This window comes from Haliotis asinina, chromosome 2 (assembly GCF_037392515.1).
Source record: "Haliotis asinina isolate JCU_RB_2024 chromosome 2, JCU_Hal_asi_v2, whole genome shotgun sequence".
NCBI lineage: Eukaryota > Metazoa > Mollusca > Gastropoda > Lepetellida > Haliotidae > Haliotis > Haliotis asinina.
Genome location: NC_090281.1, coordinates 45157472 through 45171549, shown reverse-complemented (window position 1 = coordinate 45171549; position 14078 = coordinate 45157472). Strand labels below are relative to the sequence as shown.

The 14078-nt window shown below is 36.8% G+C and overlaps 1 protein-coding gene across 3 annotated transcripts in view; it reads right to left on the bottom strand.

Moving 5' to 3' along the window:
• Positions 1-14078, bottom strand: part of LOC137273789 (dynamin-1-like) — a 56582-nt gene that overhangs the window by 16525 nt on the left and 25979 nt on the right. For all 3 annotated transcript variants that reach the window (XM_067806648.1, XM_067806645.1, XM_067806647.1), the window contains exons 7-13: positions 7974-8168; positions 7683-7818; positions 7141-7208; positions 5924-6062; positions 5281-5438; positions 4195-4246; positions 3025-3138 (exon numbers count right to left, since the gene is read on the bottom strand). In XM_067806648.1, the coding sequence (XP_067662749.1) occupies positions 3025-3138; positions 4195-4246; positions 5281-5438; positions 5924-6062; positions 7141-7208; positions 7683-7818; positions 7974-8168 (862 nt within the window). The remainder of the gene's footprint in view (positions 1-3024; positions 3139-4194; positions 4247-5280; positions 5439-5923; positions 6063-7140; positions 7209-7682; positions 7819-7973; positions 8169-14078) is intronic.

Genomic DNA, 14078 nt, shown 5'->3' with positions numbered 1-14078 from the left:
TGAGGAAATATTGGTGACAATGGAAGGGACAAATCCATAGGTCATATATCCTGATTATATAAAACAAAATTGTTTGAATGTACAAATGATATGGCCATACTTTCAAAAATAATTATCAAATTCATTTTCCCTATCTCTCAGCTATCCCCATTTAATTAAATTAAACATTCACATGCCACAAGAGATTTAAAGCATACAGTTTCATTAAAAATTGGTCACCAGGGCTAATTATTCTCAAAATATTTGTAACCCAAAGAATTCTTAACTTCAATCATAGCCAGTGTTTGGACAATGGGCTTAAAAAGTAAGTAACTAGCCTGGTGCTTGTGTGGTCAACTCATCAAACTCATTAAATAACACAATTTCTTAACTCTGAAGTTTTACAGTTTCATGCATTTTTTAAACTCTGAGGTGACTTTTCAGAATAAAATCCCTCAACCTGACCTTTGATCAATATTTTTGTCACCGTTGTCATCGTTTTTTGACATGCTGATACAGAATATGCCAGAAATCTCATCAAAAGACAAATACCAAAGAATCTCTATATTTCCAAAAAAACTAAGTTCTTATGACCCATGAAAGAAGCAGTGGAAGCATGAAATGCTGTGAAATCTTTGAAATGTCAAAAGATGCTGCTACTCTAAGAAAGGAGTTTCTGTGATCAGACAAAAGATCAAGACAAAAGAAAACTATATTCAAGAAACAAGACAGAAATGATTTTTCTGTGTCAATGAAACATGTTTTCAGATATATATATATATATATATATGTGCGTATATACTGAACAAAATAAGTTACAGAACATGAATACATTCAGAGATATTTTTGGCAGTAAATACTGAGCAAACAATTTTACATAAATATCCCTAAAATATTCATGATCCCTATCCTTCCTTGTTCAGTATAAGCATAATATAATAAGATATTTTCAACATGCATCCTTTTCCAAATTCAGCCATGTTGTAGCACCAGCTGTGAATTACTTCTAGCATAGGAACTTTAGAAAGATCTACGCAAGATTTCAAACCATTAAGGAATATTGAAGCATGGAAAATGGCAGGGAAAGAATTAGTTCAACACACAGTTAGTGAAAACATACAAAAAATCTGCTACACACATGTGCAAACACAAACTCTAAAATTAATAAAAAAATATATCAAAATTTCACAGTTTGTAATTTACACTTTCAGGTCAATTTACTTGTATTAATGACTTTAAAAAATATTGTATTTTCATAAATTATAATCATTTTCATAACTGAATAAAGCATGTGTGCAGTAAGTTGGTGTGGTTTAATGAACTCATCTTCAGATACAAGTCATTTCATGCTGCTTGGTGGCAATCATTGGATTGTCTGGTCCAGATTTCAATATTTCAGATCAAACAAGAAAACAATAAAATTATTTTTAGTTCCTTCAGACAATTCATTCATAAATGGTTGTTAACTCAGAGAAACCATCCTCATTGAAGCATAAAAGCAGCAAGCTGTCTAAAAAATGACTAATTTCATGATGAAATGAGCAACATTTGTGAACCTCTTATCTAAGGTTTGCACCTATGAAAGTGTTATGCTTAGTCACAAGTGATTCATTAGCAATGGGTCCACATACTATTAAGTCCTTCGTATGATAATTTTGACTTTTTCAGAAAGTGGAAGTATTTTGGGTTATGGATAAATACAACTTGTACACAATTAGTATCCATCTACAAAAATCTATTAATATAATGATGAGAGTGTGTTTAAACAACCAATCAGAAGCTTTGTACCAATGTATAATGGATACTCTAATGCACTGTGAACTGAAAGCAGTGCCCTCATTGGTCACCACAGTAGCGTATAGAATGCAGCAAGTCTGTCCATGCATTTTGAGGAGGAAAACTGAAATAGGGTAATATCAGGCTAAAAATCATAACAATTATGCCAAAATGAAAATAGTTGGTGTCTCTGGTTAAGTACCAACATCAGATATGTCTAGTACTGAATGATTCATGCATTTTGCTATCTATCGATCAGTTCAAATAAAACCACACCAATACAAGTTTAAAGAACCCTCATTTGGTTCACTGACTTCATTGTGAACAGCACTGAGGAGCCATATGGCTTTGAAGCTCACCTTCATTGTCAGAAAGTTCAGAGTGAGTGAGTGAGTTAGTTAGTATGGTTTCACATCTCTTTTAGAAATATTCCAGAAATATCACAGTAGGGAGAATCCCCTGTGGGGAATCAACTCTAACACTTCGGTGTGACGTTTTAACCACTGGGCTACCCCGCTGCCCGGGAGAGTTTAGATGCATTTAGCAATGGGCGCTTTCAATTTACTACAAGAGTGATTCAGCTAGCAAATATTACAAGCATTCATTCATCTGTGACGGAACATGTGACATACACTACAGCTTGAACGTGAAACAGAATTTGAGGGACAGACTATTCAATATTCTTCAGAAGCCAGTGATTTTGAATGGAGACTTAATAAATCTTCCGCTAGAGAAGAAACCAGGCACTTTCACAACTGTGAGTCAAAATATTTGGGGGTGAAAAAGACATTAGCAACCATTAATTTTGGTGGCAGCATATTATTTTCATGAGTCTGCAGATTAATCAGGTTTTTTTTTTCAGTTGAAGGACAGCATGCTTTGACAAAAGCTCTCATCATGAACCTTTGATTCAGATGAGCAGTAGGGATCTTCATCCTACCAGACACAAATGTGGGTTCCTTAATAAATTCAAATACCATTTTAAAATACAAATGAAAAGCAGATCTTTAAAACGATCCACCAATCTTCAGATTATCATGAAAATGGTTTTTACACCACTTTCAGCAATATTACGGCCATATCACGGCTGGGGACACCAGAAATAGGTTTCACACAGTACCTATGTGGGGTATAAACCCAGGGCTTCAGTGTAACAAGTTAACACTTTAACCACTGAGCTATTTCATGATTCCCCATGTTCTTCTGATGACTACTGTCAACTGAAGACATCAATGTTTACACAATCTACATCATCAGGTCAGATCTTACCTCTTCGTCTTTGTACCATGACATGTTCTCTGCAGAGAGAACAAACCAGAAATCCTTTGACCCTCCCTTCATGAAGCTGACATTGTGGAGTGTGAGCCAGCCTTTTCGGATCACCTGCAACCAGTCAATCAGTTGGTGGAAATATTGTCAAACTTTGACAAATTCTACACGAAATACAGCCACAAAATCTAATGATCAGCATCCTGAGCATAGATTAATGCCATTGGGACAAGCTAACGTAAACCAAGTCTGTGAGCAAGACAGCATGATAACTGATTCCATAAATCTTGGGTACATGAAGACCAATTCTAACCCTGATCTTCATGGGTGCTACACTTCCTACTCGTCATGACGCACTGTGTTTGACAGGATATATTGGTTGTGTGTGAGATCATGCAATATCTCCTAGGAGAAATTGTTTTGACAGAGGATACTGTACAGTGCCTTGACAATGCTATGACATCATGAACTTGATGTTGTGACAATGCTATGACATCATGAAATTGATGTTGTGACAATGCTATGGCATCGCTGCAATGCAAGTCTAACAGTAGTACAGTGTTCAGAGATGTGCATATTTCATTGAAAACTAATGAAGAGTGTTTTTTATGATAAACAGAATCTCATTCTTGTGTCTACTGATATCAGTTATACCAACATTTACAAATTATTTACAAATACAAGTAAAAATATCCTCAGCAAGCCTTGGATATTTGTAAATTCATCAACTTGTGTTGATATGATTGTTATCAGTAGATACTTGGGTGAGATTCTCTATAAGTCCACAGAATTTCCACTGAAAAATAATAGAGAAAATGTTTGGGCATAAATATTTACACACTTACGAACACAAATAAACAAGATGCAAGAATTTTTTTCATTTTATTTCAGCAATAGCTGTATCAGTGTAATGATCAGACTAAAAGACAAATTCTGAATTACTTATGAAAAGTTTATTTCATATAACTCTGCAATACAGAATAGTTTAGATTACTAAAAATACCACTGCAATGCATCATATGTCAACATAAAAATACAATTTCAATTATTATCCAGTTGAGCTGTATATAAGTCTCAAACTACAAACATTGAGTACTTTTCCAGTAACTTGATATTTATGGTCAGTTTTGCACTTCTGCAAGGGGTAGATATGGAATGTTTATTGCCTACCTGGTTGCCCAATCGCTTCTTGTTGACCTGACTCTCTGACTTCTGCTGAGCACTGTAACACAGAATAATGTATTATGTGTTTTAGTCCCTGTTTGCAGTGTACCAACAATGTGGAACAGATGGAGCTTGTCACCTTGCCTGAATCTTGGTTTATGGGTACACAAGGACTGGACAGCAAAGAACTGATAATAAAAAAAACCCCAAATTCATTAATATAGTGCCTAGTATCCATCTGAGTAGCTGCTCACTGGACACTGTAGTCAGAATCCAATCATTATTTCATGGATGACCCATGCTGCTTGTGAGGTGCTATAAGATTAATAGTCGCACGACATCCCACCGGGTATCCATTATCAGCTGGGTGAAGTGAAAGCAATTTTGTGCTCCACACATACCTAAGGTGAGACCACATGTATCACATGCGCTTCATTGTGGGGGAAGACAGAAGTCCTACAAACTGTGAGGAGTGAAGCTGCCAAACACAGTCACCAATCCAAAGAATCTTCGCACCTAATGTTGCTTAATTCCTGCTGATTTGTGACCTGTACTATATGCACAGGATGACACAGATGATACATACATCTGAATGAATCCATGTTAAACTGCATGATGTAAACATTCCTGGATTTGCTGCAGACCTTAGGGCAGCGCGTCAAGTTACTTAAGTCAGTCTTATAGTCATGATTACACTATGCCATTTAGAAAGTGGTCAAATGCAACATATGTCATATTTGGGATTTCACTTTCTTAGTAAAGTACAAATTCTAGTACTTTTCTCGGTTGAGTCCCATCCGGGATTCGAACCCGCACCCTCAGAGTCAGGCACCTAATCGCCAGCACACAAAGTCAGCCGCACTAAGAAAGTGAAATCCCAAATATGGCATATGTGGAAGTCGCGGTGGCTGAGCGGGCTAGGCGGCTGACTTTGTGTGCTGGCGATTAGGTGCCTGACTCTGAGGGTGCGGGTTCGAATCCCGGATGGGACTCAACCGAGAAAAGTACTAGAATTTGTACTTTACTAAGAAAGTGAAATCCCAAATATGACATATGTTGCAGTCTTATAGTCAGTGACAAAAATAAACGTACTTGGCAAAACCAATGAAGTCCTCGTGGTTGGTGTTCATGTACGCTAGCTGGATTTCAATCAGACTTTTTATTTGCTCTTTAGTGACCTGTTCCCGTTCCCGAATTTTTGTATTTACAATTCTCTCGATCTCTTCTCGCAACCGTGGGTAACGACTCATCTGAAACAGGAGACAGCAAGTAGTTTAAAACACCAAAAAACATAATATTTTTTAAAACTACTTTACAGGGACACATCTCTAGTAACTACAGCAGTGGTTCCTGTATGTGATGTGGTAGACGCCTACAGAGTTGTCCAAACTGTGTTGGCGAAGACTGGCTATGGACGTTTTTTCATCACGTTCACATTAATTATGGCTTTAATTTATGAATATCAACCTGCATATTGTCAATAATTTATCCATAAATCTTGCCTTTCTCATGTATTCTGCTTTCAAATGCCTTTCTTAGATTTGAAAGAAAGAATGCAATAAATAGTGTTAAGTTTCAAAACCACAGAACATGAATCGTTGCTGTTTACTGCAGTACAAAGGTAGGGTCAATGTTCATTTCTAGTCAGCTATGGAGTTCAGCAGCCTGTATGTCTTGATGGTTAGTATTGGGTAGTTATGCGTTTTCGACCCATTGTAAGGACTTGACATCTCACCTTTTCTGTACACTTCTTAACAACATTGGAGAGTTCAGTGACCACCATGTCAACAGCTTGCAGGGACGGAACGTTCAGCCTCTGAATCTGTTTCTTTACGATGGTCTCAAAAGCCATGTCAGGGGTGAACAGTCCAGTTCTGTGGCATGAGAAAACAAGGACTGAATGCATGATATGCTTGTTTGTTTCCAAATGTGCATTTAACAATAATCTAGCTATTCTATAAATATTATATTCTAGGTCAGTGACTGACAGCAACAACCAACAAGACAGGAGTGTGGTAAATAAATTGACCTTGTCCGATAGGCCAATTCCATTTCTTCTTTATATCTGGAGTACACTTGCCACAGGTGCCATACAAAAAAGTAGTCTATGATTTTCCGTATAATTTTTTAGGTATCATGGGTGACCACTGGTTACAATGTTCACATTGTCTTTGGGCTTGGTGCAATTTCTTTGAGGACAAGCTGAGGTAAACTTGCATAGAGGCTGCGTAGAAAATGTACAGAGACTGTACAGAGATCTTACAGCAGCCGTGCGATGGCCGTGCAGATATTCAGAGTAGATGCTAACACAATAATCAAAAAGCAAGTTATTGATGACTGTGTTCACACCTACACCAAATGGTTGTCACAGTCTAGGCACAACAATTACTTTGTAGAATGAGGCCCATGGTATTTAAGTCATCTACAAAATATCCCTGAATGTAATGGTCAGATGTAAATAGGAATAAACACTAAGAATCACATACCACTGCCATATCAGAAACATTTATCTGTTCAGAATGTCTCAATCTTCAGGAAACTGACCTGATACCGTGAATATTCTTAATGACAATGCCAATCTCCTTAGGAATAAACCACAAATAAACACTAGGGATCACATACCACTGCCATATCAGAAACATTTATCTGTTCAGAATGTCTCAATCTTCAGGAAACTGACCTGATACCGTGAATATTCTTAATGACAATGCCAATCTCCTTAGGAATAAACCACAAATAAACACTAGGGATCACATACCACTGCCATATCAGAAACATTTATCTGTTCAGAATGTCTCAATCTTCAGGAAACTGACCTGATACCGTGAATATTCTTAATGACAATGCCAATCTCCTTAGGAATAAACCACAAATAAACACTAGGGATCACATACCACTGCCATATCAGAAACATTTATCTGTTCAAAATGTCTCAATCTTCAGGAAACTGACCTGATACCGTGAATATTCTTAATGACAATGCCAATCTCCTTACGCAGTTCTCTTTCATCAAACTCCATCTGAAAACAAAAAGGGAAATATGTTGTCATATGATGGACAGTTACAAAATACACCATTCAACAAGGATATCCAAGAAACAAACAAAACAGCTTAACTGACATTTTTTTAAATTTCAGGTAGTTTGAAAATCCATAGATATTTTTTCAAAATAATAACCTACCCAGTATACTCCATATGATCATTGACTGTTTTGTATGAGACAAATACATACAGTAATCTTAATCCCTGCATATAATGCAATACTTTGCAAAAACAAATTAGAACTGTAAAGGTAAATTATTTTGTATAGTGATGTTTAGTTGCCAATTTGATGTCATTACAGGCAAAATTGTTTTTTCTTGTTTGTTCACATGAAGCGATATGGTCATTTGCTTACCCTCTGAAAAAACTTGGACGAAAGTGCCCTCCCCAAATTCGGCTATTCTATGGTTATATACAGTACTTCAATTCTTAAGTGGCAGATTTCACCTTACCTTCACTAATTGGAAGGGAAAACGTTCATGGAATATTCGGTTAATCTTGGCACCACCAGACAAGTCCTCTGTATTCACATGGGTCCCACTACCTTCAATATCACGCTCAAAATCTGTGGAAAACTGGTTGATCATTCTGAAATGGAGAGGACAAAATGGCTGTCAGAAAATGATCAAAACTGGTAAAGATTAATGACAGAGGATCAACATTCTACAAGTGCTGATGAAAATATATTCCAGCCACCTTCATCAAACTGAACACCTTGTCCCAAATGTAACCATCCCACTCACTGCATCATGGCCTTGGTCTTGCGTGCAGGGTCATCAGGGCGGAAGTTCTTGTACTCCTCAACCTCCTTCTCCATGGACAACATCTGTGTCTGAAGCCGGTTGCGCAATGCAGGCAGTGTGTCACGGATGTGGTTGGTCAGTTGCTGGTTTAGCACTTTTTGTAGGAAAGGTGTGCCCATGCGATCAGCCATGTGTCTGAAATAATCACAAAAGTCAGAGGAAGTACTGTATTTGTGTTTCACACAATGTCTGTGACTTTCAGAATCAGTAAGATGTGTTCCATGTTGAAGTCATCACTCTTCAGTGATTGTTGCTCTCACAAGCAAATGCCTGATGAAAACTGACAAAACAAAACTGGAACAACAGGAGACACCAAAGAATAATCCCAAGATATGTACGACCCAGAGAGTGCATCATAAAACAAGATATGGCAAAACTACAGCAACCATTTTAAATACTGAAAAAAATGTGGGCAGCTTTTCACTGCCAGTGTTATTTTTACAGGTTTGCATCAGGTGATCTGTATCAGTGCTTGTACTGGATTTCAAGACCAAAACTTAAGGTCAATGAGACAAGCAATTATACAAGTAAAACTAATAAAAATAACAAAAAAAAACAGAGCACTAGTAGGTTTAATCTGAAATTCAAAAACAGCATAATGCAAAACCTTACCTTGACAGACATCAAGGTTTAACACCAATAAAAGAATACATTAGGAAAGTATCATCATACTTTAAAATACCTAAAGACAGTTGTAAGCAATCTGTATTACAAACACGCACACACACACGCACACCCACACCCACACTTAAAGACACAGTCTTCACTTCATCAAGCTTCAACGTGAAATTCAAGGTTGTTAAATCTTTTTCCAAGCTTTTTACTCAGACACAATCTCCACTTCATCAAGCTTTAACATGAAATTCCGGGCTTTTCAATTTTTTTTCCAGGCTGTTTAAAGAAAAAATAGATTTGCCAGGATTTTTAAGGCTAAGTGCCCAATTTCCAAGTTTTTTCAAGATTGTACAAATCCTGTGTATCATTATGGTTTAACATGTCTAGCCTTTCTTCACAGCAAGACAATACATATTTCTGATGACATGTCCGAGATGTCTTATAATGAAAATGTCGGAGGAAAGTATTCACACAATTTCTTTCTGTTTTGAAATATGGAAGTTATGTTCAACTAACACCATGTACAAACATGTAATTTTTATGATAAAACTGAATTTCATACTTATCCAGACTCACGCTTATTAGCGTTTTCATTTCTCTCTTCCAAACGGTTAGGTGGCAACTTGAAACCCATCAACTACCATAAAGTGAATGTACAATCACTCACCCCAAGTTATCTCCCTTTCATCCAGCTAAAAGAATTGACCTCTGCATGCCTTGTCCTCACTATCTCCTACCACTTTAGCACACATGCTTGCACGGAAGCCAGAGTTGTTAGCGGGGACAAATGGAGAGACTTCATCTCATCAGTCAGGATAAGAATAAAATATCAATTTTATCACAAAAACTGCATATTTTTCCTTCTCCTGACTCACACTTATTTGCTTACTGAATCCTATTGCATAGGTGGCATTACTTATTAGTATGTTACTCAGAGTGTGATTTTTTCTTGTTGTAGTTTGTATTATTGATTAAGTAATTATTATTATTGTGTCACAATGTTTAGAGCTTTGAGTGATAGTTATTACAGGTCATATTTTGTATCATAGATGTTCGGTGCTATTTAGTATTTTACCGTTAAGGTAGTTCTCCAGAGTTACCTCCCTTTGAGAATGTTTTTGACTGAGGTAAAGTTAATGGCAACGGTAGAATTCAGCTCTTTTAAGGATCAGTAATTGTGCATATAAAGGCTGGTTGCTGTGCTGACACAGACACACACGGATTAACTGGAATACATGAACCTGCCTGCCTCAGTCAACGCGGGACTTACATAACCGCTGCTTGAACGCTCACCGCATTACATTCAGTGTAACTGTTTCTTAGTCTCAAATCAACACATTGGTGAGTTGATATTATATTTGTGACCCATTACTGGAGATCTGACTCAGTTGCATTGTACATAACACCTCGTGTTTAGCTTTTGTTTGCTCAAAACATATAACTGAATATTTTAGACTTGTCTCTGTTATATTTTGCTGGATCTGAGGGGATTTCTTACATCTTTTGTCATGGAATATTATTCACATAACACTCATACATAGAATCACATCTCAATTATGTCCTTTTAGGTGGTTATGCATCAGAGTTCAAACAACTTTTCAATTGTCTCTCCTTTCAGTTTGGACAAGGTTATGGTATGTTAATTCACACCATCTAGATGCAGCCATGTTTCATATTCTTATGCCATAAACCCTTAACTGCCAGAAGTCGCCTCTGGCACACTGTGTGGTGTGGATCCAGAATTTCCCTTACCGGTTATAACAACTCATTCGCTGATACATCACAGGTAAGATATACATATATATATGTAACAGTTATTTGCCAGCACTAATTACAATTGAAACTAAATTGCTTTAATTACTGAGTGTTATGATTATCAAATTCAGTGTGTGATTTTAGCAAGTACCATAGTTCAGTACTCTGGTATTAGGTCTATGTAAGACAACTGATTGTCTGAGGCAGATGAAGATGACTGGTCAGGTCAATGTGTTCAAATATCTATCCCTCTCATAGACATTACGCAAACAGCTCAAGGAATTGTGAATAATGTATGAATTGTCTTGGCATAAACTACTGGATTACCCCACCACTATAATGCCTGTATGACTCAAGCAATGCCATTTACTTCTTCAACACACATTTGCCACGACGGTGGTGCATTGACTTCTGCTCTAGCAACATCCCGGGGCAATTCATTCGTCAATTTTGCCAACGCCAATACATCCCAATGTACTTCTACACATGATGCTAATACTCCAACACCCGTAAACCACCGACACCAAGAAAGTCAGCAGCTTTCAACATTCCACCAAAGAAGACATTACCGAGGAAGCTTGCGTAGATGAACTCCTGAAGGAAGCACTTGCTGGACAAGATATAAAAATCAGGAAGGAAGACTATGAGGGCTAGATCTGTACAAGCAGTTGACTGTTCTAAATGTAGGTACAAATGTTCTGCAAACATCTCTGAAGAAACCCACCGAGGTATTTTTAAAACCTTTAGCAACTTATCTTCATACACAATACAGACAGACTTCATTTGCTCAAGTATAACAGAAAAGAAGACTCCCCCATACTAGGATGAAGAAGACAATGTTGTATGGAAAAAACATTAAGTTCACCCCAAACATACTTTTCAACTTAATGGAGAACGGCACAATGTCTGTAAGACATTTTTCAGAAAAACTCTGGATGTTGGTGAATCTTACATCAATCATGCTCTACTAAATAAGAACCAGGGGGTATTTGCTCGAACTGAAAATAGGGGACACCAAAGCCACATAACAAGACTCCCATTGGTACATGAAAATTGGTTCGAGAGCACATGGAATCATTACCAACAAATGATGCTCACTACAACCTGATAGTGGAGAGAATGTTTTTGACACTGTTACATGAATGGCCAGATGGAAGAACCCATTATACTGTTCACCAATGTCACTGACTATAAGAAATATGCCCATGGCAGACTGACAAACACCAAACTCATGTGAACTGGTTGTCAGTATGTTGGATGCGCTACATTAAAGGCACCCAAGAAAGCACTGTCTCCAAGACTGAGCTCAGCAATGAACCATTCAGAGAACTGAAAGTGTCTAAGGCAGTCACCGAGGAAAACCTCAGAGTACCTGATAACATCTTACCCAAAGGTACTTGGGAAAACATGCAATTTCCTCAGCCAAGAAAAAAGATCTTATGTCACTCTGTCTGTCGGCTATTACACTGAGAGAGTATTACAAAGAATTCCCTACAGATGCTGACAAAGTAAAATGCCTCCTACTCCCTGACGCCCATCAGCAGGATACAGACACTGATGCTGACTAAAACTATGACTTGACTGAAACAACAATCATTGCTTTGTGCTCTTACATGGCATAAATTATCATTAGGATTGTGAACATGGATGAGGACAGTGTAATTATCACAGAGTCATAGTTTGAATATATACATTTCTTAATCACTGTCATTCAAACAGTATGCCATGTTTCCAAGAACAGGTTATTTGTATTATTTCTTGACTCCTGATTTAACGTAAAGTGCTCTGCTATATGATTTTGTACATATCCTTGATGGATATCATGTGTTCAATTCAGTACACGTCAAAGGGAAACGACTATGAAGACACAATGGTGGAGTTTCAGTTCTTATAAAGAAATATAATAATGAATAGTACTCCTCACAATATATTAGGTCATCTCTTGATTTCCCAGAATTACATTTGAGGTCGTTGTTTTGTAAGCAAGACCTCTTTCCAGGTTTTACTTTTCAATCATCTTTTCCTAACTGTATTATGAACATCAACATTCAAATGACATGTGAGTGTTTGAAATCTATTGAAAAACATGGTGCAAGATTAATTTCAAAATGCCAATGTTTTCCCAAGCAAGGCTGGAGCTGCACCTTTCAGATTTGTAGGCAGATGCGCTACCACACGGCAAACAAGGGGACAAAGGATGTTGGTTTGAATTATCTATTTACAACTACTGTCATTAAATTGATTTTCCTTGCACGTCAGTTATTATTATGTAACTTCATTAAATGATCATCTACATTGTAATTATCAATCATTGACGGAAAGTATGTGGGACTCCGATCCTAGTCTATGGCGGTTTTCCTAATCTGAGGCAGGTTTGATTGTTCAATTGTTACATGACGTCATTATGTAATGACGTCATTACACTATGTCATGATCGCTAACCGTTCCTGACGTTATTCGACGCTAAACGTTTGTGGAGATAGTAGTCTATGGAAAATCTTCAAAGCTAAGACATGGAAACCACTGCAAAATGAAAACATATCTGATGAGTATGCTTTCAATCGCCACTTGTTTTACCACACTGTAGATAAGTGTGAAATGCCCGAATAATTACCTAGCACTTCAGCTCTATATGAAATACATGTACTAGATCTACGTGTATCCACTTTAATCCTATGAATTGTGTCAACTATTTTCTTTCAACTACAATCTTAATTATAAGCCTTCTCACAAAACAATAAGCATTAAATTCAATCTAGTTACTTAACATTCTTACTTGATATCAAAACATATGTTTTTAAAGAAAATAACTAAAGATAATATATTGTGATGTGAATCGAATCGTATTGTATTGTTCCAAGATATCGTGATACAAATCGATCAAGAATTTTCTGTATCGTCACACCTCTAGTGGAAGGTATATAGTATTCTGTAATCTTGTTAATACCAGATCTAATGTTATACGTCTCCTAAAAGCGTCATTGTGTAATTCCTAAATGAGATATATTCCTCATGTTGCCAGGGATTAATTTCATAATGATACTATGTATTTCAGGACACAGGGCTCCTGATAATTTTAAAACGTGAGGAGTAGCTACGCCTTATTTTCTCAACATAAGAGTACTGGGAAAAGTTAGAGTACTGAATGGAATTCAATGGCAAATAATCTCATGTTTCGCTTCATAGATGCACCACAACACTAATTGCTACTCTCGTGTAAACAGGTCAATAAACAATAAAGCAAATCTTTTTCAGAAAAATATGTCAGAAAATGATTCTAAGACCGTACGCCAATGTTGTGGTGCATATCTGCTACGTTTTCTGAAATTGTTTTCTAACGTATCGTGCATATTTTTTATCTGTACATATGCTAATATGGCCCTAATCTGGGGCCCTGAGGATGGTGTCAGCAATTACAACTGAAGCTTCAATGAAGACAAGACTGATAAGCTGATCGCTAATGTGTAGGCATTAATGTTAGAATCATATTTTACAGCAAAATGTTAATTCAAACTTGTAGGAAACCTTTGATGATAAAATTGATTGCTCAATTAAAAACTATCATAAATGATGATTAGTAGAAATACTCAGGAAAAAGATCTGTGATCATGATATTTAAGGTATTTTATCATTTGTTTTCATATTACTAGTTCGAATCTCTGCCTCCTGCACAAC